This window comes from Camarhynchus parvulus, chromosome 10 (genome assembly GCF_901933205.1).
Source record: "Camarhynchus parvulus chromosome 10, STF_HiC, whole genome shotgun sequence".
NCBI lineage: Eukaryota > Metazoa > Chordata > Aves > Passeriformes > Thraupidae > Camarhynchus > Camarhynchus parvulus.
The window spans coordinates 617,765-644,222 of NC_044580.1; the positions used below are offsets into that span (position 1 = coordinate 617,765).

General features: G+C 43.9%; 1 protein-coding gene across 2 annotated transcripts in view; it reads right to left on the minus strand.

The window, feature by feature from the left end:
- Window positions 1-22,432, minus strand: part of RORA (RAR related orphan receptor A) — a 71,984-nt gene extending 49,552 nt beyond the window's left edge. For both annotated transcript variants that reach the window (XM_030955092.1, XM_030955091.1), the window contains exon 1: window positions 22,291-22,432. In XM_030955092.1, the coding sequence (XP_030810952.1) occupies window positions 22,291-22,321 (31 nt within the window). In that variant the 5' untranslated portion in view covers window positions 22,322-22,432. The remainder of the gene's footprint in view (window positions 1-22,290) is intronic.
- Window positions 22,433-26,458: the final 4,026 nt, after the last annotated feature.

Here is a 26,458-nt window from a genome sequence, read left to right on the forward strand (position 1 = left end):
AGTTCATACCTGTAGAACATTAGGATTAGAGGCTTCCTATCTGCAAGGATCTATTAAACACCATATTGTGCTTGGATACATGAATAGGAATAGAAGCCACGTAAATACTTCAAGTGGTAAACAGTGTTTCAAGTCTTACTGAGCTTATTATGTCTCAAGAGCTCATTAAGTCCTTGCTAGATTAGAAGCACATACTCAAAAACAAACACCAACCTAAGGAAAATAAGAATTCCCAAGGACAGCTTTAAATTGAAATACTAGCCTCAGGATTTTTGCTCCTGCCTTAAGATTTTGAGGCATTGGGCTGATATTCTAAAAATCACTGCAAGGGTTAACATTCAAATTCTGTTTCCTTAGTCCTTTGGGTGAGGGCATCAGCCATAAATAACAATTATAAAGAAGCTGTACCAGTGAGTTAAAAAGCATGAATAGAAAGTGAAAATCCTGCACTACCAAAACACAAGGCAGTCTGCAACATTTGCAGCCAGCCTGGTACCTTGCACCCAAACCAAGAGGAATTTTGTTGGACACGTACAGGGAGGGCCTGAGTGCACCCTCAGCAAGTTTGCCAGTGACACCAAGCTGTGCAGCCCAGCCCGGCCTGGGGCCTCTGGCTTAAGGACCTGGACCTGCTGGATGGAGCCAGGCCACGGAGATGCTGCTGGGCAGCTCTGCTATGGACACAGACCGGGAGAGCTGGGGCGGCTCAGCCTGGACAAGAGAAAGCTCCAGGGAGACCTTAGAGCACCTTCCAGTGCCTAAAGGGGCTGCAGGAAAACTGGAGAGGGACTTTGGACAGGGCATGAGGCGATAGAACAAGGGGGAATGCCTTCAAAAAGAGGAAGGTTAGATCTGGTATTTGGAAAAAATTGTTCCCTGTGAGGGTGGGGAGGCCCTAGCAGAGGCTGCCCAGAGCAGCTGTGGCTGCCCCATCCCTGGAAGTGCCCAAGGCCAGGCTGGATGGGGCTCTGAGCACCCTTGGGACCGTGCCAGGGGTCCCTGCCCATGGCAGGGGTTGGGGTCAGCGGGTTTTTAAGGTGCCTTCCAGCCCAGGGCATTCCAGAACTGTGGATGCAAAACCATTACTGGCCTCCCAAAGCAGATCCTACTGCTTGGACGGGCACAGAGTTAAACATCCTGTAAATTGTACCCAAGACTCAAATCCTCAATAGTGCATCTGCTTTTCTTCAACTATTTATTTTCTGAATTTGTGTGGTTAGGCAATGAAATGTGGATCTCTTGATTCCTGGCTATGACACAGGCTTCTTGTGTGGCCCAAGCCACGTCCCTTAAGCTATGCTTCAGTCCCCTACTTGTGAAACAGGTAAAACACATCCCTCAGTGATGCTTTATGCATAAATTAACTCAGGGAAGCCAGTTTTTCAAAGAGTTCACTAATTAACATTATAGACAATCCCACAGATAAAGAGATTGTCAGAGAGCTCTGTCTGGCAGCCCTGGCCCAGGGAAAAAAACACATTCCAGAAGTGATGATACAATCTGCACACAATTCCAGAAAGCCAAGTTTACTGAATTCCATAAAGTGGGGTTTTTTTTAAGACTGTGTACTTCTTAGTAACACAGCATAAGGATTTCATACAATTTAGGGCATCTCCTACATTTACTTGTACTTGGAATGAAATGCCAACCATCACTTCTCAGCACAGTTTGGATGTGCCATCTTGACAAACTTTCACTGGAGAAATTCTAAAACATTTAGAAAACATTTACATTCAGAACAAAGACTTCAATGGTGGAAGCTCTATTTTTCACAAACATACATTTACAAGTTGCTGGAGAATGCAAAAACAGTTCTACAAATGCCATGTTGATTACCTTACATTTCCAGATACAAGCTCAACAGGGCAGATAATGTATTTTTCTGTTTATATAGTGTCAAGTGCCTTGCCTGTGCTCAGAACAAAGTCCACACATAACTTTACTTTCTAGTATTCATAAACCAGTATAATATCTAAGCACAAAACAAATTATACAGTTTTCATCCTAAAATGACCAGAAACAGACTAGAAAGAGGACCAAGCATTACTAATCCTTGTTCAGCCTACACTGACTAAAGAGGGTAAAGTGAGAAGGGACTAAACCACAAATTGTTAGCTGTTTCCTTCCTTTTCTTCAAATGGTACAGGATATAACTTGACAGATTTACAGCCTTCACTATCACGCAATTTACTCAACCTAGAAAGTCTAAGACCTTTTAAAATCAGGTCATTTAAAAAAACACCTTAATTCAAACAGTCAATATTGAAAGACAAACAAGAGGAAGTTTTTACTAAGTCTGCGATTACAGTTTTCAGGAGCTAAAGTAGGAGCTGAAATATACTTCCAAACAACAGCTGAACTTCTGTCATGAGTTATCACCTAGCCCACACAGCAAATACTTCTAGTTTTCTTCAAAACATACGAGCTTACAGGAACTAAATAACAATTACTGCCTTGATTTTAAGACCATAATCCAAGACTGGAAAATGGATTTGTCACTGTTGCTGTGCACCAGTGAATTCACTTGCTTTGTTTCCACCTGGCCATCTCTCTGTAAGGCAAATACCTGAGCAGTAAGACCAGCTGATGACAATCCTCAGAACACAGATAACAAACAAATGTTTTTTTTAGTTTCTCAGTCAAAACTCAGGTGAACTTCATCTTTGTCTGGCGTTTGCTTATAAATGATGTAATTAATCCATCAAAAGCTCTGTTGCAACATGAATGACATTCAAAATCAGCATGCACAAATACTGTCATTAAGTTTATTTGAAAATAAATTGCCTACGATTTCATGACCAACTGACTACTCAACAGCAGCACTTTTCTAAAACACAGACTGACTCCACATTGTGCCGTGTTACATAAGGGGGGAGGCCCAGAATGGACAACTCGGAGCTGCAACACGACCAGGGCTTCCCTTTTGGCTTCCCAGTCCTACAGCTGGAACGGGGCCAGCTCCAGGGGGGTTCCAGCCTGCCTGTACCTCAGTCCCATCAAGGGCAGTTTATCATCTTTACACAGAAAAGAACAGAAGGGCTACCAGAAGAGATACAGCCATCACAATTCTGCTACCTTCAGCTTTTTGAAATGACTTTTTTATGTCATGGAAGGGAGAAGTGCTTCTTGCCCTGACAAACTACTTGCCACTGCTAAATTAAACTAAATTGAAACAAATTTTGGAAATATTCATGCCTAGTAGGGCACCCAGGTAGAATTTAGAAGCTCTGAATTCCCCCCAGTGAGGTAACAACACTAACTTTGTAACCCATTCAGCTGTTTTGCACTAGTCTCACTGAGCTTAATGACAGCAAATTGTTGACCAACATACTTTTACATTGCAAGTGGAGACAGCAGTAAAGAGCCAGGCAGAAACTACAGCCAGACATGCCTCTTACACGTGTGGCTGTGAGGGAGAGGGGGTGAAAACCATGCATTCATTATCAATTGGGCTGCAATTTTCATCTCTGCCCCTAAAATCTGAAGTCTTGCCCAAGCTGAAGAGAGCAGCTGGAGCCCCCACAAACCCAGGATTACCAGCCCCTATCTGTGCCAGAGATCCTCCCAAATCAGGTGTTACTCAGGAAGAGCAGTGGGAAGGCACAGGCTTCACCACTCCTAGGCAGTGCCTGCCTCAGACACATTCCCACGGATTTTCACCTGGCCAGAGAGGGGAGAAAGCCAAGCCAGGCCAGCAGTGGTTCTCTGAGAAAGCTGGAAAAAGCAGCTGTGGCTCCCACCCCGTGGCGCTGGGAGAAGGAGCCTCCCCCATCCCAACACACAAAGTGCGGTGGCCCTGCAGCCCGGGGAGCCAGCCTGGGCGGGCAGCAGCTCTCAGAGAGGTGGGAAGGATCGAGGCACAGGCAGTGACTCACCCAGTGGGATTTACTGCCAGGCACTGCTCCCAAATGTGTTAATAAAGTTGCAGCCAAATAAATGCACATCCCTTAGGTCTCCTCTTTGTTCCAGCATGGCCAAGACAATTGAGTATTATTTTCAAGTAAAACAAGAATGAGATTCTAGACAATATTTCTACCACAATTAATATTTATATTTCACTGTTCTACTTCACAGCACTGCCAACCCTTGAGTATTGAATTAAAAAAAAAGCACAAAACAAGAAAGAAGTAAGAATACACAGAGACACAGAAAGCTGTAAGATTTTTGACTAATATTTTTAGTGGTTCTATCTGGGTTTTAGTTTATTTGGGTACCTTCAAGTTTCAAAGACAACAGAAAGAAGCATTCCATAATCACCACATTCAACTGAAACAAGATGCCAGTGTAAAACCAGTTAATTCAAATAGTCCATGGCAGAGCTCTAGGCGAAGGTCTTCTAGAAACAGAGAAACAAAGGAAGTACAGAGGAATGATGAGTTTGAAGAATGGGCTTTCCCTGCTGTTACCCACAGGTAGTTTCTGAATTGAGTCTGGAGATTCCCCTGTTTGAAAAACCAGATAAGCTGCACGTTAGATGCATATACTCACTATATATATATATACAAGCTATATCCATGATTAAAACCACCAGGAATATTTTCAAACAATAGCTGAGAATCAGCTATATCCATCTGTTTCCAAAAGCCAGAGCTGGACAAAATCAGAGGAGTGGGGCAGAAGATGGAAACACACTATGAAGTGAGCAATTTAAAAAGAAAAGCATTTTCCAATATGAATTTTGTTTCTTATGGACAAGTGGAAAATATATGTTGTCCTAAGTCAGCAGTTTTTCAAGAAACTGCAATGAATGAATGAAAAATCATTTGATCTACTAGACTTTCTTAGGTGTAGTGACTTTATTTTTTAATGACAGGGGTGCATGACTTTTGAGACCACTGTTCTAAGCCACCTGATCACCATAAATAAAGTCTCCTGGCTATCAGTGTTAGCAAACATGCCCGCCCTGGGTTCTCCCCTTGAAGATAAAGTCAGCAGCAAGGAAAGGGGGAGAAGCTTGTTCACCACTGCTGCTTCAGGAGAGCTGAGGAACCACAGTTTTGGATGAGGACCCCATGCATAAAATATGTAAAAAATGCAGACAAAAAGATGGTCCCCATTCCAACAATCTTTAATGGAAGATATAAAACTGTATCACCTTTTGCATTTTCCTTGCTTCCTATTACTTAGTTCTAGAACTGCTGACCAGCTCACTCCACTGTAATTCTGGTTCTGTGTACCTGGTGTGTGATTTAAGTGATGTCTGCTGTGTTCTGTAAAAGGACTTCAGAGTAAGTCCAGACAGCTTCCTTGCTTCATGCTAGTTCATTTTAATAAACTTAAATTTACTGGGAGTCTACAAGCATGGCAGAACTTTCCTGGAGACTTTCCTAAAACCGAGTTTGTGGTTGATTTCTGGTTGATCACTCTGGTAACCAGAACAGTTTGTGTATGTTTAGGGAGCTCACGATGAACAATTAAATGTTTCAGATACTGCAGCAGCTCAGCAGGGTAATTCCACACCTCCTTCCTCCAACACAGCAAATCCGAGAGCATCAGTTTCTCCTCAAGTACAACAACACACAAGAACAATTTCGGTTTCATGAGGGTGCCAATGATCATCTAGGGGCGCCCCTGGCACAGAGTGCCACAAGGTGCTGATGAAGTCAGAAGTGTTTTGGGGATGGTGGGCAGGAAACAGCTTTAAGAGACCAGACATGAATTTTGGTAGATGGAGTGACAATTAGAAGTCCAGATGGAGAGACAGTGTCTTGCAGTTGTCACGACCCTCTGGTGTTCTGGAACTATTCCAGCAGGCTACCAAAGGAGCCAAGGTCTCCTGAAGAGCCCAGAGTTAGAGGGGACAGCACAGAGAGTCCCACAGGGCTCTGTCTCACTTTCGCCCTGATCTGAACCAGCTGGTTACAAAGGCCTAAAATGCACAGTGAGTTGTTAGCCCTCACTACACTGATCAAGACATTAAATAAGGCACTGGCAGCTTGCTTTCAAAAGAGGGAAAGAAGAACACAAGAAAGTGAATTAGAGATGAAGAACGTTCACATGAAGGAGAAGAAATGAAAGTAATGAAATGAAAGAAAAGAAACTAGACAGCAAAGGAAAGAGGATCAGGCAATTACACAGCACTCCAGCAAGATGACAGTTCTGCATGCAGCCTGTGTGATCCCAGGGCAATGTGAATTCCACCTAAATGGAATAGCCAAAATGGAAGGATAAAGATGGAAATGGCATAAGTACCATGCTCCAGACTAAAAATATATACACACTATTCATTTCCCAGTCTGTCTTTGGGAAACTGCAATGAGCAATGCTCAGGTCTATTATGTTCTCTAACTCCTGGAAACACAAAATCTTTATTAATAAAGTGTAATGAGCAGGCTCACACAAACTGCACAAGAATTTTGGTTTGGTTTTTGTTTTGGCTGCATCTCAACTTCACTTTTGATGACTGGTTAGCACTCTGTCTTAAGGTTCACACTATATATATACACACACACACACTATAAGAAATTAAAGTTTTAAGTTTTCTTTCTTACCTTGACTGCAACAAACCACTTTTTCAATTGAACATAAATCAGAAAAAATTTATCAATCTGACAAGAGCTAATGGACTTAGGATGAAGAAACAAGGCTTTTTCCCTGCACAAACAAGTAGGGTCACTGCATAGCCAGATCTTATTGCAAAGACCTTAACATGATAAAAGCAAAAAGCATTAACTATATTAATGGCTGTTCAAAATGAAATGTCTCTGCAATATAGCAATGCATTATCTAGCTGCTGTTCACTTTTTGATTAAAACACCAACCAACCCAAACCACTCACTCTTCATAGTTTAAGAGGCCCAAAGCTCCTTCATGAAACAATTCTGTTGTCACTTTTAGATAGGGTTAGTTGATGCCTTCCCCCTCCTTTTTTTCAGTGAGCTAAATATAATTAATGACTTCAAAATGGAATTAGTTCAACAGCATTCGGCTGAAAGCATTTATTTATATGAATCCAGTTATAAACCATAACTCAAAGGCATACTGTAAAGAAATTTACTTCACTGAAAATTCAAATAGCAGCCTTCTATATAGAAGCGGTATTAAAGCTTACACATTAGTACAGTCATCATAAATTCTGATTTTAACAGGCTTGGATAAACATATAAATTTTGGCTCAGCGAGTCAGCTTCGGCTGTCAATACTCTGAAATAGATACAAGCTTTAACAAACCTTTAATTCAAAAGCCCATTACTGTACCAACTGAAATAGAAAGACCTGAGTATCAAAGAGGAGTTCTTCCCCACTTTCATGGTATTACTTCTGTAAAACAGCAACTGATCTACAGCCCTTGAAAGAAAACAACTCGCTTCCCTCTCCTGCATAAAAGTCAGTGCAGTTTTTTCATCCATCACAGTGTAACAGCATCAAAATACACCTTCTGCATCTGCTTAAAACAAGGAAATAAACACCCTGCAAGTCACAAAGCCATTCCATGACATGTCAATTTACTTTTTCTGGCAGATTCACTACAGAAAAAACATGTTTTCATTAAAAAAAACTAAATGAAGATTTGTTTAAAGCAGTCAATAAGAGAGAAATGGGGAAAAAGAGAAGGGAGAATTTTTACACATCTACATACTGCTAATGTTATTCTGAGGTGCTCTTCCACTTCATAAAGAAAACATGGAGAGATTCCTGCATCCAATGTCCTGAGATTTAATAAACTGCCAGACTAACTGTTGGTTACTTAATGACTAATAACATCCACAATATTTAGCAGCAGCTGATAAATTGTGTAACCAACTTAATTTACCCTCTCTTGACATTAAAACCAGTGACTGTTAATAAATAATATCTTCAAACATTTGGGTGGGTTCTTTCATTCAATGAACAATGTATTTGGAACTACTGTGATGGCATTAGTGGGCAGGAACACAAATACAAGCTTATATGGTCTCTTAGAATACAGCCCTTTGGTTTCCTGTCTTCTGTTACTGTGTGCTCTTTTCCCTGAGAAACACCACAGTATTTAAACTCAGCTTTTTTTTTGTATGGGAATGTTTTTTATTCTTTCAGGCCGTGCTAAATCCCCTTTGATCAGCTTGTTCAGTGATCTGATCTCCTAATGAAAATGGTACCATTTTGAGTAGCAGTAACAGGCAGAGTTCACTGAGAGCCCTCACGGCATTACTGGCCCAGCTGAAAGGAGGGAAGAGCTCTTCCCCAGGAACCACACAGAGGCAGCTCAGCCTGCAGCTGGCGACAGGGACCAGCTGTGTGTTTGGTGCACCCAGGCAACTCCACTGATGTGAACAGAAATACAAACAGGAGCTGCTACACCAACCTTGGGGCCACGTGCTGTGAATCCAGCCAGAGGACAACTTCCTCTAGACAGCCTTTGGCACAACAAAACACCCCTGAGAAGAAGTGAAAATGCCTAAAAGAGAGTAAGTTTGGAATAATTTCTCCCCTTCAACTAACGTGATTTATGAGCATTCAAATTGCTTGGGAAATGGTATTATTTTCAAAAGGAAAAATGAGTAGGTACTTAAAACCAGATGAATCTCAGGACTACTTTCTACTGGCATTGCTTACAATGGGCTTAATTATTTATGGGAAGAAACCATCCCATTGTATATCTGCTGGAATTTTTGAAAAACAAGTGAAGGGAATAAAAATTAAAATCTTGTTTGCAAAGCACTGGATTAGCAGCAAGCAATCTGGGTTTTGTCTCCTCGGATAAATCTCCTAGATAGCTGGATCAAAGAAGTCCTTTGTGAAACAGACACTTTACTGAGATGTTTGGAGACTTGGAACATTTTCCAAAGTGATAACCATTTTGGCATCCAGCTTAAGACAACTTTGAAAGCATTTTCTGAAAACTGGAATTAATTATAATTAAATTAATTCTTCTCCCACATTATATTTGGTGATTATATTTGAAGTCGTGCTATGTAATTTCAATTATTAAGGTGTTTTTACATTAGAAACAGATAGAAGTCCTCAGAAACTCTAAAACTTGCACCAATGACAAAATGCTTGGCTAACAAAAACTGACTCCAGTTCAGAACTAATGCCTCTGCCAGCGCACAGCAGCGCTCCTCATGTGAGACACCCAGTTAATGCCAGCTTTGGACATGCTCCTGGAACTTCAACTTTAGGCTCCACAGAGACAAGCTGGACATCTGTGCACGCTGCTCATTCAGGGTATTCATTCACACATAGAGAGATCCCACCCCCACTAAAACAAAATTTGAACTTAGCAGTTACCCAATCGCCAGTGCTGCAGCTACAGCCCAAGACAAGAAGTTAAGCCACACAACCCCACATTATTTTTGCTGGCACCTCCCTAAGAAATTTTTCAATTCAATGAGGGAAAAGAGAAAAGTATTGAAGGATTTCATTTTGGGATTTTGATTTTATGAGCTGCTGGCAACTGTTCCTGGCCAAGAGCATACACACACTCTGTGACAAACTGTTAACCTGACACTCTGGTATTCTGAAGGTGGGAAGGAGCCTCAAAAAGTTCATTGTTGGTGTGTTTTGTCTTTTGTTGGATTTTTTTTTTATAATTAGAAAGTGAACTTTCCTTCAATTTAGCATATAAATTGAATTAATTTGATTAGTCTTTCTAAGATGTAAAGCTCTTGTCTCGTCCAAACACAGTCTGTGCCAGCCAGCAGGTCAGGACTTGACACGCTGAGTGAGAACAGCTCCACCTTCAAACAGCACGGCACAAACATGTCTGCAGTTCATTCTGCAGAGCAGGGAACTCGCACAGCCACTGCATTCACCAGACAACAGTGGTCACTACTTAAAACCAATTATTATCATTCCCTAAGAAAAGCCATGACTTCAGCATGCTGAGCATCCTCAACTGCCCCCAGTGCCCTGCGTGCAGAATGAGCAGCCAGTGCCACCAGAAGGACTCCAGTGTGACACAAGATCCAGGGAAGCCACTTCCTTGGTGAAGCTCTTCAAGCACAGCCCATTTCTCCCCATCAGCCACTAAACAGACACAGAAGTGGGCCTCCTTAAAAACAGCTGCATTACACTTTTCCCTAAACAGAAAAGCAGGAACTTATTGTCCCTGTAATGTCTTCCTCAAAATCCCAAAAATGTCCACTTGAGGGGCCGAAAGCTCGTGGCAATAGCTCCTCCTCCTTCCTGCTCAGCCACAGGGCCTTGCCTTGGTACAGGTACTGTCCCAGGATGGAACTCCTTCTCCAGGTGACACTACTGCAGTGGGGTAGGGATTGGTTTTAAACATATTTCTGGAAGAATAATTCATTCATGTTGTCATCACAGCCACCCAGATCTCTACACACACAACTGCTGCACCTTTTTGCAGTAACGTTACAGAGGATCCTGCCTTTTTCCAAAGAGATAATTACAGACTGCTTGTTGACAATTATTTCCAGTCTCAAAGCAAACAAGACAAACAATAGCACAAATCAGTGATCCATGTCATATCTTAGGCAACAACTTAATTATCAGAATGAATGTATTTAAAGCACAGCATTAGCGAAAGGAACATTCCAACAACACTTTACCTGACACTGTCTCACAAATGTACAAACACAGTCTAAGGAGCTATCAGAACATCAGCTTGAGGGGAGGATAAAATACTGTGACCAGTAGTAGCAAAGGTGTTTTACTTGAGCTTCCTTCACAGATGGCTCTGCCCTGGCCTTTTGGAGAATTTTCTGTCCTTCCATCAAATGCAAATGCTCATCTCTCCTGAGGTGCTCAAATTGTTATTTTCAAGCCTTGATGTCTTAACACAATTCCCAGCAGTTCTTCTTAGCCTTTTCCATTCTGACTTCTGTTTACTGATGCACTACTTCTCCAAGTGTAGTAGCACATCAATTAATTATACAGTAGTCTGCCTAATCAGGTTTCCCCAGGGTTTTTAACAGAAACCCTTTGTATTTCTTAATGATTCCACGAGATTGTAACTATTTTTAGTTCTGCAGTAACAGAAATGAGTCTGCTGACAATACTATCTCCTAAAAAGGTGGAACTGCTATTAAAATGGTTGATCCAAGCACACTCGAACGTTGGAGAATTCAGATTTAGTCTGGATCTTAGGATTAACATTTCTGTATATAACATATGCAGTCACCACTTACAGAGACACAAATTAAGTAGAAAGCCTGGAACTGAAGAATAGATGTGACCTACTTATCATTTTAATATTAAAGCAGATACATTCAAGTTAATAGCAAAGTCTCCACTGCCTTCAATACAGTTCAGCAATTGGTCAGTGAGAGTCCAATAACTTCCTTGACCAACTTCTCGTGACCTGTCTTGTCCTGAAAGAGGACATGCTCTACATACCCAAGATCACTTTTCTTTAGTTCTAAGGCAGACATACACAAACTTTCTCTCTAATCTAATGGGGATTTCAAGATTAATAAGAATTAACAACAAAAAACAATAAAACCCCGCCAAATGACAGAACCACAACAAACTACTAAAAGCACAAATCAGTAGAAATACATCAAGCTTTCACATTATAAAAGCTGAGAAAAACAGTAAAACACAGGTGGAGGACTTCTCCTGTGCCAGAGCTGGTTACATATTTGGCTGAATTGTGTTTTGTACTAAGAGAGGCCAGAATTAAAAATATTAAGTAGACAGCTGCCTTACTACAGAAGAGTTTCTCTCATGGATCATAAGAAGAGTCTGTGTTGGAGGCACCTCTGGAGACGGCTCTAAGCAGGGTCAGCTAAGGCTCCGGGTTCAACTGAGAATCTCCAAGAATGGAGACCCCACAGCCCCTCTGGGCAACACAACACAGTACCTGAGCACTGGCATAACAACACCTAAATCAACAAGCAGACCTTTCCCTTTCATTAGGGCATTTGAGAGCCCCTTTGCCCAGCCTCCCCAGTGAGATGGCCCTGCTGCAGACACAGGTCCATCTGCCAGCCACCCCTGAGTCACAGGGACACAAACTCAGCGCTGACATCGCCAAAGCTCCGACGCTCCTACCGAGAGCATCGGCACGCCCGGGCTCCGAGACACTGCTCCTCATTCTTACTCTTACCTACTCCCCAAATCAGAAATGAAGATGTGCCAGAGATCATTTCCACATTATGAAAGCAGCTCTTTATAGCATTCCACGGGGACCTGTCTGCAAGGATGAACTGTATCTCTGTGCAGTTCCTTTTGTCCTGTATTTGTTCTTTGATGTACAAATACGCCACAAACTAAGCGGTGATCTCTTTGATGTTGAACTTTTATACTTTATTGCAACTAGCACACTTACAAGAGGAGCTGCCAGTCATTTTTCCCTTCTAAACATTCAAATTTCATGAGACATTTGCTTTATGAGTCAGATTTCTTAGTAACGTGTTTTAAAATTTTCCAGAAGAACTGTGCTACTCTTCTGGACTGATAACTTGATTAAAAATCAAGACCTGATCAGGTTTTTCAGGTATTACAAATTAATACAAGCATTGGCTAATATATCTGAGTAGATTTAACATAAAGAATAATTAGGTAGTCAAGTATGTATTTCTTCACTCTCTTTCAGGTAATTCTGGATGGTGCTGGGATCCAGCAGTGACCAGGAGCAGCTGCACTGGCAACAGGACAAACCAAGGCATGCAGGCAGTGGTACCTTCCTGGCTACTCTGCCAGCCTCCAACACTTTGCAGTCCAGGGACTGCCTGAGGCAGCCTCTGCAGCACAGCTTTTCATAATGCAGCGTGTACACATTGAATTTTAGCTAACAATACCACGGCAGATTAAATTACAAAGTTAGTTACTTCTGCAGCAAAACAGTAATCAGCACTGGCAGAAATAACATGTTAGGAAGTGCAAATTTACCACCACTTAATGCTACAGCTTCCAGTGTGACATAAAAAAAGCATTTCCATTCTGAAGCACTTTGTGAGGGTTTTTAAATCGATCCTACGAGCTGAAATTCTTTGGAGTGAGATTTTGGTATTCACAAGGTCTCTGCTTTAGAGTGACCTTTATGTTTGGCTACTTTTCCCTTCTGTAAGTGTAAACACTGTGGTTGAGAGGGAAAACATCAGAAGAAAATTAGAATATTTTGGAACAGTGACATCAAGGAGGGAGCATTTCCCCATACTGAGCTCTAGGTTTCCATAACAAAAATCAGTACTGCTACCGATGGTCCTCTCCAAGCCAAGTAGTTTAAAGGTGCATTGCCAGTGCGCTGGCCAGAGAAATGCACCATGCTGGACATTTTAATCTCAAGTTATAATTTTAAAGTGAATAAACCATACAATAATTTGAGATGGTTTTAGTAAGTGAGCAAAAATATTTAAAATTAAACAAATCTGTTAAAGATACCGATTCCTCTTTTTCCAAAACCATTCACAGCTCAGAAAGGAGAAGTGTTGTTAAGAGCCAGTGAGGTGTATGCAAAGGAGGGAGCGCTCCAGCACCTGCCATGCCACGCAGCCAGGCGCTGCACTCCACCTTTCTGGCTGGGAAATGCAAAGTTCATCCCAGAAATACCAGCAGGTTTTTAAGAATCTGGACAGAGCTAGCCACAGCAATACCAGAAACACCCCATTTTCAGGGCCTTTTCCAGGTTCAGGCAGAAGTTAGTTCTCAGTGCTCACCCAGATTCTATCATGTGCAATCAAACAACACACCAATAAAAACACAAGGGTGAAATATTGCTCATGTTACTGAGAGGCTTCATACATAGTGTCCAAGCAAGCATCCCATGAGGGAGGCAGGAGATAGAATTTTGATCCTCCTTGAAGAGAACAATAGAAAACTCAATTCCTTCCTTCAGCCGGCCGGGCTGGCCCTGCCCAGCCCCGCTGCCAGCCCGGCTGCTCCCCCGCTATCGCCGGCGATCTGCGAGGCACCAGCGCCCTGGGCCTGTTTGCCTCCGCCATTTAGCAGGCGCCTATGTATATGAGGTTTCTCAAATGAAACATCTCTGGCTCTTTAATTAACCTGTCTGACTTTTTTTTATTATCTGTTGATACAAGAATCTGTCCAGCAGTTACAAACATCTTTATGTACTCATATTTTAAGCAAATACTTCTTTTAATTCAATGAGACACCCACGGTAGGAGAAAAACTCTCCCCAAAATTTAACACAATGCATCTCTGTCAATCTAACAATTGCAGGGTGTGTCCCTTTGACAGAAAACAACGCTGAGCGTGAGCTCAGCTCCTCCAGCCCATCACAAACAAGCTGCCCCTCACCACATGGCAGAGGACAGTGGCAAACACCTGCCCAGCCCTGGGGAGCTCCAGCCTGGCGTTCCAAACCTGTACAGGACAGTGCTCTCACTTACATTTATGTGCCCCAAAACTGGAAACATAAAGGTCTATCATACGGCCAATTCCACAGGACTCTAGAAGGAGGTAGTGCAAGGAGAGGAAAAAGCAGGGGCACTCTACAACAAGCAGTGCAGTGCACAAGATGGGTTAATTAATTCCCAAGGTGAGCAAAAAATAACTACAAATTCACTAGAAAATGTGTGTTTTCTCACAAAAGCTACTCTGACAAATCAAACACAAAGATGGGCTAATTAATTTAGCTAAATGGGAAAATACACCCATTATGAGAAGCATTACAGTTGTTACAGGAGGACAGCAGCTACTGCTGCTCCTGCCAAGTAGTACAGCAATTTATACTGTTCAAATTTTCACCAGAACTAAAGTGTGTGAATATCTGTGTACAAAAAGGAAACTCCAAATGTTCTGACGACCGGACCAGGGATCATTTTTTACTGACTTTCAACTCCCTACCCAGACTAAAGGCTCCAGGCAAAGAGCACCTGGGGCTTAGAGAGAATGTAACCTTCTTTTGGGGTGAGAAGAAGATAAATGACCCTTTGAATCATGTCACACTAGGCACAGGGCCAAGCAGAGAAGGCTGGACAAGAGAGTGCTCCTCTCCAGAACTAGGAGTGAGGTAAACACAAGCTTATGTAAGTTTTAGGCACACGTAACCCATGGCACAGTATCACCTCCTCAGATCCCTGGCAGTCTCACAAGAGGTGTGAACTAAGTGCCACATGAAATGGGAACTTGATTTCTAATTGGATCATGTAAATTGTACAAGGCATTAAACAGAAACGATACTCGGATGAAGGGAGAAAATTGCTGAGCCAGTGAAATACAGGAGCTCCCAGTATCTGCAAGAGCTGGAAGCAGAAGCCATTGCCGTAATGCATCACTCCCCATTTCATGCTGTTAACAAAATTACAGTGAGAACAGCAAAGACTTTAGGACTTCTAGAACATCAGAGTACACTGCAGATGACAGCATGTGCAAACAGTGACAGGACCTTTTCTTTTTTTTGGCTGTGAGTGCAGAGGTGGCAGGAGGTCCAAGCACAGGGCTCTGGGCAGGGTGCCTGCAGTGTCTCTGACCAGCACCACCCAGAGCCGGTGAAAAGCAAGGCTGGCACGCAGGAACACGACCCTGCTTCTCTGGCAACCAGTCCAAATTCCAGCTTGTGGTCCTTCGGTTTGAAGGAACACTCTGAGAAACCCTTTGTCACAGCGTATCTGTCTATGTAAAGACTTAATGCCACTTTTCCACCCCTTTGTTTGAGAATGATCAACTTCTTCTAAAGTACATAAATAAAGAGTCACGCAGTTGGTTTTATGAAGCATTTTGTCCCAGGATTCAGTGGCAAGAAACAGCACAGTATTTCAAAGAACACAAACAGTACACAATAATTACACGGCTGATACCCTATAAGTATGCTGACTATTCTATTTGCATTGTTCAGAAGTGAAGAGGTTAGACTTATTTACATCCAAGCAGCTTTAATTAAGCTTTGAGATAAATGCTCTTAAAATGAAAGCTGGGATGATTATACCTCTCTCCACACTGATTTTAGCCTAGATGGCTATGTATGCAGCATGACAAAGGGCCCAAAGGCTGGAATCACACAAACAGGAGAGCCACGGGTCCTGCACCACTCACCATCACACAGGAAAGAAAACAAAAAATACAGTGAAATCTGCAGTTGACTGCTTAGGTGTGGTGGAGCTGGGCCACAGGTGCAAGGGCAGCAGCAGTGGGAGATGCTGACCCCTGGCAGCACCCTCCGAGACGAAGGCTCCAGCTGCACTCACTGACCGCAGCCAGAACATGGGCTACCCCTGACCCCAGCCGTGCTGGGCAACCCCCAGACCTCTCTGGGGGAACCGTGCACTTGTGAGAGCTTCAGGTGTCAGAGGTTCACTTTAAACTGCAGCCAGAGAGTGTGAGGAGCATTACCCATGGCAGACACTGCAATGGCATGGGCAGACCAGCTCTGTGCTCCTAGAGGCAGCACACAGGCACCAGGAGAGTGCTGGGAGAACACGAGAGAGCTGTCCCAACTGGCATGGCACTGGACTCTGACTTCCCTGCATATCCCTTTGCTCCTGTCAACATGCCTGCTTCACCCTCCCATGGCACTGCAAAGGAAAAGGGAAGCAAACACTAATTGAATGACATTTTTCAGGAGAGTGTAAGCAGTGGTAACCTCTGCAGGCAGGCCAGCTCAGAGCAGAGTGGTGGTACCTCAGGGGCTTTCTGCAGAGCACTGAGCTCTCCAGAGAGCTCCCTGCTGCTCTAAGCCCCACTGTGGAGAGGGGAGCAGCACGACACCCCGTGAGTCAGGGCCCTGAATCACTCCCACGTGTTCTCTGCAGAAGGTGCAGGCAACCGGCAACAGCCTGGAACGGCACCGAGCTCGCCAACCTGGATTCTGCAGAACTTCCCAGCCTAAATGCCTCTAGCAGGCTACACACTTTGTTCAGCACAGGCAGCTCACAGGATGAGGCACACGGAGAAAGTCCATCTCCAGACCTCCTAAAAGGCTTTCTGCTTCAACTTTCCAGTCAGTGCCTTTTTTCATCCAACAGGCAGAGAGGTCTGCACGGTACAGACTCACCTTTTTGCGCATAACTTAGTTATTCATGGAGGACAGAGCGCTCCCCTCCCCTGCTAATGTTTATTGCAAAAAGGAGAAAAAACCCTGATCTTCAAAAAGGAAGAAGACAGTTTCTGTACCATTAGTTATGTGCATATCCCTTAGATATCAGTCCTCAAGGAAAAGACAAACCACAAAAGGAGAGAACTACTGCTTGCTTGATCTCAGGAGTTATCAGCTGTAATTGCAAATTACAGCTCACAGATAAATACAAGAAAGGTGAATACTTTTTCCTTTCATTGTGAATAAAAAAACAGAAAAACATTCTAAAATGTATCAATTCTGACTGTAATAACATTCTTGTCATATGCAGTTATTTTTCACACTACAAAAACTTATCTCCTGGGAATGGAAAGGAAAAAAAAGAACATGCTGCATCTCAACTTCCTCCAATACTAGATAGAGAATTGCAATGTATCTACTCAGGAGAGACACAAAGATTCGCCAATTTTGATTTAGTACATATAGTTTAGAATAAAATATACCAATTTAGAACTCCGTTGTGTAGTCAAGACAAAATACCAACAATCCTGATGGCAATTACTCACGATAGTGATCATTTTTACACTTTACTGTAGGCAAGAGAAGCAAGAAAAAAGATTTAAAATTGCTTAAGGTTAAAATCGAGTGCTACATCATCCTAGAAACTCCCCCCCCGCCAAACATGCTAGGTTCTCTATAATGGGGAATGAGTAAAGAAATCAGTCTTTTTGACACACAGTGGGGAAGTACTTCACATAAAGAGGACTCAGTTCTTCACTAAGGTCTCTAGACACTACTCTCCAAACTAAAAAATGCCAAAACAAACATTCAGCTCCCCACTGCAGAGCTCCTTCCCCTGCACCAAGTGAACCAGCTGCCATCTCCCCCTGCCACCCCCCACCAGCTCACTGAATAAAGCACGGGGACGTTTCACATCTGCCAGAGCCCACACCCCCAAAACCAGCCTATACCCTCCTCTACGACCTCATCCCCTCAGGGAGTCATTTTGTTTGGTTTCACAAAAAAGGGGCACAGAAGTCCTTGATGTGTGTCTGTAGACTGCTTGAGTTTTGCCCCAGTTATTCAGAATTATCCTGGAAGAATTATTTTTAAGATTGCATTGCAAGCCGTTGGGAACCCGCTCACCATTTTAGCTAGGCAAGAGCTGCATGTAAGTTTAAAGAGTCTGATCTAGTGAGATGTTCAGCACCCACAGTTTCTGCTGACCTAAACAGGACAGAATCTCCTTACTTGAAACGAGTGTCCCCAACTGAGACTTGTACAGAGCATGCAACTGCCTTTGATTTCCACAGAGCAAGACATAAAGACAGATTTCCTCTTTTACTTTTAAATCTCGAGAGTCTTTCAAAGAGCCTGAAAAGTACATTTCAGCAATAAACCTCAAACCAATCTTATCCTCTGAATCTAATGCAACAAATGTCTTAGATACAAGCAAGTCATTCAGATCAGTCAAATGAAACTAAAGCAGCAAGAAAACAGCCTGTCAGCTAGCAATTCCAAAGGCCAGATTCTGTTAATATTTAGTCAACAGAAGTTCTGTACTGGATTATTTGCTAAACTGGATTTAACTTTCAATAGTGCAACAGTAAAGGTAAATTTAAGCACGCTTCAATTTGCAAAGCTACCTTTTTTTTAAAAACCTATGGCAAGATACTTTTCCATAGACATTTGTTTACTGGTGAAAAGCACTGAGTAATTACCAACGTGCTGGGAGGCTGGTGCCAGGATACATGACAAAAAACACGTCAAAAGGTCAGGCCTGACAGACTGGGAAGAGCTCACCCAAATGAAGCAGCGGTGCGTGCATCCCTGTCTGCCCCCAGAGCAGCCCGGCTCTGCCGGCTCCGCTCGCTGCGGGAAAAGCACCTGGGGCAGTGGGACAGCGGCAGCCACGAGCGCTGCCTGCAGCCCTGCAGGGCTGCCTGCTGCACGGCTGCGGCCAGGAGCGCTGCTGCGGCCCTGCAGGGCTGCCTGCTGCACGGCTGCGGCCAGGAGCACTGCCTGCGGCCCTGCAGGGCTGCCTGCTGCACGGCTGCAGCCAGGAGTGCTGCCTGCGGCCCTGCAGGGCTGCCTGCTGCACGGCTGCGGCCAGGAGTGCCGCCTGCTACATGGCTGCAGCTAGGGGAATGCTGCCTCCTGCCCTGCAGTGCTGCCTCCTGCACGGCTGCAGCCTGGGCTCTCTGCAAAAATGCAGCAGATTCCAAAAATCCTGACACAGTGGAGTCGTCTTCCTCAAAACAAGTGTTTTTTAATGACTGAATTTTCATTTGGGAACAGTCAGTAGAAAGGATCGTTATATTTCCAATGATTCAAGCACAGATCCCCAAAGGGAAACAATTTTCCTTACAGCCTAGGAACAACAGATTCTACTCATCTGGTCCATCTTCCACAAAACAGCAACAGACTGAACTTTACATTAACACAGCAGTAGTCAGGATTAGTACCTCAAATGCCACCTTAACAGTAAATACACCTGGGTTTAAATAGATTAGAAAATTTACATCAGCCTTTCCACCAATCTCTATTTAGGAACGTGCACAACAACGATAACGCAACTATTGCCAGGTTCCTGTCGATACTTTATAACTCATGAGTGGACTGAACCCTTCTGAGCAGGCCTGATGATGGCACAAGACAAGCGCCGGAGCTCTCAGCAGCACTGACTGACACACCTCTGCACAGAAGAGGCACCAGAACATGGAACATCCCACAGCAAGGAAACGCTCTCTCCTGCTCTGGGGCCCACCTCTGTCCTGTAGTGGCCTGACAAAGGAAGCCCTGACTGCACCCCAGCACAGGGTACCGGCTCATCGGCACCCAGCACTACTCTCCTTGAAGTCACCCTGATGCTCCTGCCAGGGAGGACTCTCACTGGAATAAGATCTGCACCAGTGCCTACGCCGGCAGAATGATCGGATTTCTTTGCAAACTTCACTGGTGAGCACGTAAAGTTGCTGTGTCCCTTAGCAGCGACAGCTGCTTAGCCTGTGTTACAAACTAAAAATGCAAGGCTTCCTGGATACTCCACAGACTCACACCAGTTGGTAAATAATTTGTAAAAGCCCATCAATCTAGAAAATACTTATTCAGTCATTAAGAACGTTGATGCTTCATCTCTGCCTGTTTTCTTAGAAATCAGTTGGAAAAAAATCCTCTTTCTGCTGTGCCTGAAATGAGAAAGTTTCATTTCCTAACACGCAGCCTGTCTCAAAGACATGCCCAGGCTCTTCCCTGGACTGGTCTGTTCCCAGCACTGCAGGTGTGTGAGTGCAGCTCTCCACGTGTGACAGCTGGCTCGTCTTTACCCACCCAAACCTGGATGCAGGCTCAGGAATTTTCACAGTTAAAGAGAACATGCTTGCCAGAACATTGTGTTGCAAGAAAAATAAAACAACTCACAAATTAACTTCACAGGGTATCAGTTTGGGCTATCTAAACAGCAATAGGAAAGGCATTAGTATTCCCCCTTTTTACCCAAAAAAGAAAATTAAACCAAATGTGAAAATCCCATATTCTCCGTAAGACCATAATTTTTTGCACTTTAACTTCAGAACTGTAAAAGATTAGAAGACGCCGCCACAGGATAGAGAACAAACAAGATATCCATTCACCTCCAGATTCTGCAGTTTTCCCTTTTACTTCCGAGCTTACACAAACTCCATTCCCTATTCTATTGGTCTACTTCTCTCAAATCATAATATTGGCCTGTGGATCTATTATTTCATAGCAGTCAGAGGTCCTTTTAAGACAAATGACAACACATTTCCTCCAGCTGAACCCTGTCCAGCAAATTAGAGGAAGGATAAGAAACCAAGGAAGTTTTTCAATGCATTAGAGAACTAAATATTACGAAACATGAATTAAATGTACTATAGAAGTAGTCTGTAAAAGTACAAAGACCCACGCATTTCCATAATAAAGCCACTAGGAATTACACTTTAAAATCCAAAAGCTGGGCTCTGCCAAGATTTTATATCAGTGTGGAAACTGGTTTAAATGAAACTCTCAAGAGAATAAAAAATATATTTCGAAGTTGAATTGCTGTAAATCATCCGCCTGTTCTTTTACAACACACCTTAAATCTCTGTCCAGAAGCACACAACCTAATCACACCTCCCAATATTTTCGTGCGTGTACTTCTCTCCCTCTTTGAAAAATTTTGTTTATTTAATTTCATGGTTCTAAAAGGCTTATAAGGGATACGCTGAAAAACTGTTATCAGAATATGCAGAATTCTAAAGGACTGCTAAAATATCCATGTAGTTTGCACTTAAAAAAATGCACTTCCTTTTGTTACAGATGCAAGTATCTGAATCAACCCAATTACATTTTCTTGCCAAATACATTCAGCATGGCTAATGATTAATGAATACAGTGCTTTTCTTTTTATTCACACAGGCTTCTCTCCAAGAAGAAAAGGAAGCCGCGTAATTGAAAATTACCATCCTTAAACACTATGCTGCTACTGGTGTGCATTACCTAGTGCCTTGCAAAGTGGAAAAAAAAGGAAACAGTCTCCAACTGAAGCAAGACTCAATATTCTTTTTCCAAGTAACTAAATTTTTAAAGAGAAATTTTGCCTAAAATTCATTTTAAATAGCACATATTTAGTATTTTAGTGGGGGCATTAAATTAATATGTTTTTAGATTACTGTGAAAAAATACTGTATGTAAGTAAGACTGTTATTTAAATTAATTTTTTTTCTTTTATTTAAAAAAAACCCCACACTTATGACTTTAAAAACACTGCAATGCAAAGCTCTACTGTGGACCTAATTTTATTAAAAAACAGGGCAGACTACAAACGTACCTCTAAACTTTTGGTATCTCATCAAAAACTTCATTTGACTGTCCTCAGTCTGCCACTGCCCCTCATTAAGGACTCGAATCCGCAAGAAGAGAAAACTCCAGGTTTAGAAAAAATAAGTCACTAAGTAACTCGGCTTTTTCCTTTCATTCCAAAGCCTTTGAAAGATGAGCAGCTGCCTGAAGACGGCATTTTAGCCCCATCAGCCGCTCAGAGGATGCTGCACGTCCTTTGCTCTTGGCTAGAGTCAGATTTTAGGGAGCCCGTTCTCTCGCGGGTGCGCGGGAAGCCCGAGCGCAGCCGGTGCCGGCCCGGAGCGGGCTCAGCCGCAGCCCCGCCAGCCCAGCGCCGGCCGGCACGCGCCTCTCCCCTCTAACTTGCAGGCGCCGCTCAACGCAGCGGCTCCGCGGTGCTCCCGCCGCCACCGAGCCGGGGCCGAGCCGCCCGCGGCCCGAGAGCCGCCGAGAGCCGCCCGAGCCCCGCCCGCAGCGCCGGCCCGGCAACGAGCGGCGCCGGACCCCGAGCGGCGGCCCCGGCGCGGGGGAGCGCGGAGGCCGCGGAGCGCCGCCGCTCACTGCCCGGGCCGGGCTTTGGTGCCTACCTTTCATCGCGGCGAGCACAACGCACATCATTTGTCAGCGGCGAACGGCGGGGAGCGGAGCGGAGCGCGGCGGGCAGGAGGCGGGGGAGGGGAGGCGGGACGGGCCCTCGGCGTGAAGCACCGCCGCCGCCGCCGCCGCCTCAGCAGCAGCCGCCGCCTGCCAGCGGAGAGCCGCGCCGCGCCGCCATCCCCCGGCCCATATGAGGCTCCATGTGACCCGCTGACACCGAGCCAGCCCCGGCCCCCCGCCTTGTTTACACCGCTCGCCCCGTCCCTCCCCTGCCGCCGCCGCCGAGGGCGGTCACGGGGGCGCGCCCGGCGCGCAGCACCGCCCCCGCCGCCCCGGGGCTGCTCCGCCCGGCCCCGGCACGGCACGGCACGGCACGGCACGGCCGGCTCTCCTGCCCGCACGCCCGGCACGCGCACCGCCTCCGCGCGACGACCGGCCCGCCCCGGCACGGCACGGCACGGCACGGCACGGCAGGTGCTGCCCGACCCCGGCACGGCGGCCCGGCACGGCACGGCAGGTGCTGCCCGGCCCCGGCACGGCACGGCCCGGCAGGTACTGCCCGGCCCCGGCACGGCCCGGCACGGCAGGTGCTGCCCGACCCCGGCGGCAGAAGCGCTCCCGCAGCGCCCCAAGCAGCTCCCGTCCCTCGGGTCCCGCAGCTGCAGCGCGCGTTTGTTCCCCGCAGCCCCCCCGGAGTGTTGTTTTAAGTAAAAAATAACCGTGTTGCCGCTACATCTTGGCACAACGCTCCGCAGTTAATAGTCGCTGACTCGATCAAGCAGAGCAGCATTTACATTTTAAATCTGTCTGATGATGGGTTCATGCTTTCTTAGGATTTACTTGGAACGTCTGAAGCATGATACCACTGCTGGAGTTTTCATCTATTCTATAGCATCAGATGTCACTGTACTGTCAGTTTGTGAGATGAAGTTTTACATTCAATGATATACACACAGCCGCACTACAGGAGGGATAGCACATGACTGAGCACACACACAGACACAAAAATAATCCAACCTATTAAAAAAACACACACTTCGCTGAAAATTGCATTAACAAAACCAGTATTTTTTTCCAATTCCTGTATTAGCCACTGGAATAAACTCTCATGAAATATGAAACCACACACAAAAAAAATTGATGCATTACAAGCTGTTTAAGAGGGGACGGAATATACTATACTATTTAATCTAATTGAATCAGAAGTATTTAACAAAAATAAGGGAAAATAGTTACAAACAAAAGCCAGAGGAACCATCTTAATATTTGAAAAGAAGCCCTATATTTAGAAAGCCTTTACGAGATGAGGACACTGAAACAATCTAGTATTAAATGGCCCTTAATTGCTAATTTGTACCTATTTCTTTAATGAGTTCTTAATACAGTATGATATTATTTAAATGTGATTTGATCCAAGTGTACTTACCATTTATCAGTCTAGTCATTCAAGCCCCATTAATGCAAAATACTGTTTTAAATTTTCCTTCTTTCAAAAAACATTAAAACATTAAAAATTCCAAGAGCTAATCTGCTGCAGTAGTGTAAATTTAGCAGGTATCTTTGTCATAAAACTTTTCATCTATATTTGCTCTCCTTACATTAAGCCATTCCTACCAATAGCACATGTACAGTGAGATACTGCTCAGAAAATTTACAGTGGCAGAGCTGATCCCAGATGGCTTTCTGCTCGTGGAGTTTTACCTGCAGCACAAGCTGTAAAGTTGCAATGCACTGAACAGAAACCTTACAGAGCATTCTGGACTGAATCAATCAGAGTGCTGCTCAGAGCTCCTCAGGGCCTGCAGGATGCTGCTTTTACACACGGGCCAACTGTGGAATTTAGATGCAGCCAGAAAGCTTGGAGCATGCACAAGAGAGAAGAATGATGTCTTAATGCATTGTAATGTGGAGTTAGATCTTTGTAAACATTTTGCTCTGACACAGCAAGTAATGTCAGACCAATGGCCTGAAAAATGTCATAGTCCATTAGCACTAGTTGTCTTGTCAGACATTTAACCTTAAGGTACACAGCATTACATTATTACTGATCTGGATTTGTTTCCAGTCCAGCTGAAATGCAACTGGTAATCTGGAATGACATCTGATGTGCTAAACGGCTTCAATAATAAGCAGACAACACAGATTTGCATTCTTACAAAGGCTACTTCAAAAAATCACAGAAGATTTGTCATCAGGCATTTTAAGTGAGAAGAGCATACCTAAAATTGTTTATTATTTGTTATCAATATCCCATCTAAAGCAACCTGCTGACTTTGGAATATGTAAACACATCCATTTGCACTTGGGTTTTCTGTCTCACATTGACCTCATCATGAAAACTCCATCCAAAATCCATTTTCTTCCCCATTTACCAAACTGCTGCAATAGTGAAAGTCTCTCTGGAGTTCAGACACGGTATCAGTGACAACACAATGTGCCAGTCAAATAACACTGAGCTGAGTATTACAGTACACTTGACAGGCAATTGCTCTCACTGTTTGTGCAGCAGGGTTTCATTTGACTGATAGGAATGCTTCCCAGCTTCCAGAAGCTTGTCTATCCTGCCTGCTCCTTCAGCTTTTGATAGATACCCATGAAACACTGCAAGACTGCAAACACTTCACAGGAGTGAGAAACTACACTTCAGGGTACACTCAATTCTTGCCTTGATTTCTGCATTCAAAGACCTCCTGAACATGTCAAATGTATTTATTAATGGTTCAGAGTGAGCAGTGGCCTGCAAACAGACCCTGACCACAGCACATGCTCATCCTTTGAGCCACTGTGGCACAGCCTAAGCACACCCAAACATCCAAGAACTACAAACCCTAGATTGCTGCTTTAGGGATGGGAACAGATTGGGGAACCTTATCAAGCATTGTTCTGTGTTGTGCTGACATAAAAGGTGTTCAGCTTGTCAGCCTAACCACAAGCCTCTGCAGCAATCTGAGGGAAACAACTGTTTCTAGAAATCTTTTCAACCCCGCTGCAAAACAGAGAAGTGTTAAATTGCTAACAGAGGAAGGGGAAACACCGATGACAGCTATTAGCACTGGTAATGCAAGAGACAGTGTTAATTGAGTGTTCTAAGCACAGGACAGAAAACACTGAGAAGCTTCCTCCACCTCTTTTTAAACCTACTGAGCAAAATAACAAACTCAGCTTCTAAGATGAACCAACTACTTCTAACTATTTGTTCAAGGACATCCCCAAACAGAAGTAGTTTAAATGCAACTAATTAAACAAAGATGTTTATGTTGTTCTGACTTGAAATGTCAGTGGGGAGCATTTCTGTGGACTGTTGGGTCAAGTTTTGCATTCTTCCCTAAGCTGCATGGTTAGGCTTAATTTAGGAATAATTTTCAGACCTCCTTATCACTAAAATTTAAGATTTGAATAATAAATACGGGGCACAACCACCACCCTTCTTCCCTACCTAGCACAGAGGAAAAAAGCATTCTTAAAAAAGAAAATGTGTCATGTAATCACCCTCTGTCTGAAGAAGGTTTATCCACACAGGCTTGTTATGAGGCTGAAGCTGTCAAACCACTCTGAGGTACAACATTTCCCCACTGCTCCATCACTGCTACAAACACAACTGCATGCAAACCTTCGCAGGGCAAGGGCTGCATGCTGCATTCTCCCATGGAGATGAAAACCTACTCACTGGGAAGGAAATGTGATATAAGAGCACTTCAATAAATCATCCAGAGCCTCCACATTTTCAGCTTTAGCAAAGACAGCTTCTTCACCTCTTTTAAAATGACCTACAGCTAGTTTTACATATATGTTTTCACTTATAAAATGGGCTTAGACTGGCAGTATAAATCCACATAATTCTGCATATTTTAAAATGTTTTTCCAAAGTCTTCATAGGCTTGCAATGAAATAAATTCTTTAAAATGTTTAGGAAATCTTATATTGATTCAAGTAGGCGGCAGTAACATCCAGAAATGCTCAAGTGCTTTTCAGGACTTCAAACATCTATAGAAAATGTTGAAAATTTCTTTTCAACATTTAAAGAGCTCCTCTGAGGAGTTAAACTCTGCCCAGAGATGGTGACAACAGCTGCTGGTAAATGGGAAGAAGCAGGTGATACTGAAAGCAAAGCCTTTCTCCAATTGCAACCCAATCACATGTCCTACTATCAGGGGAAGC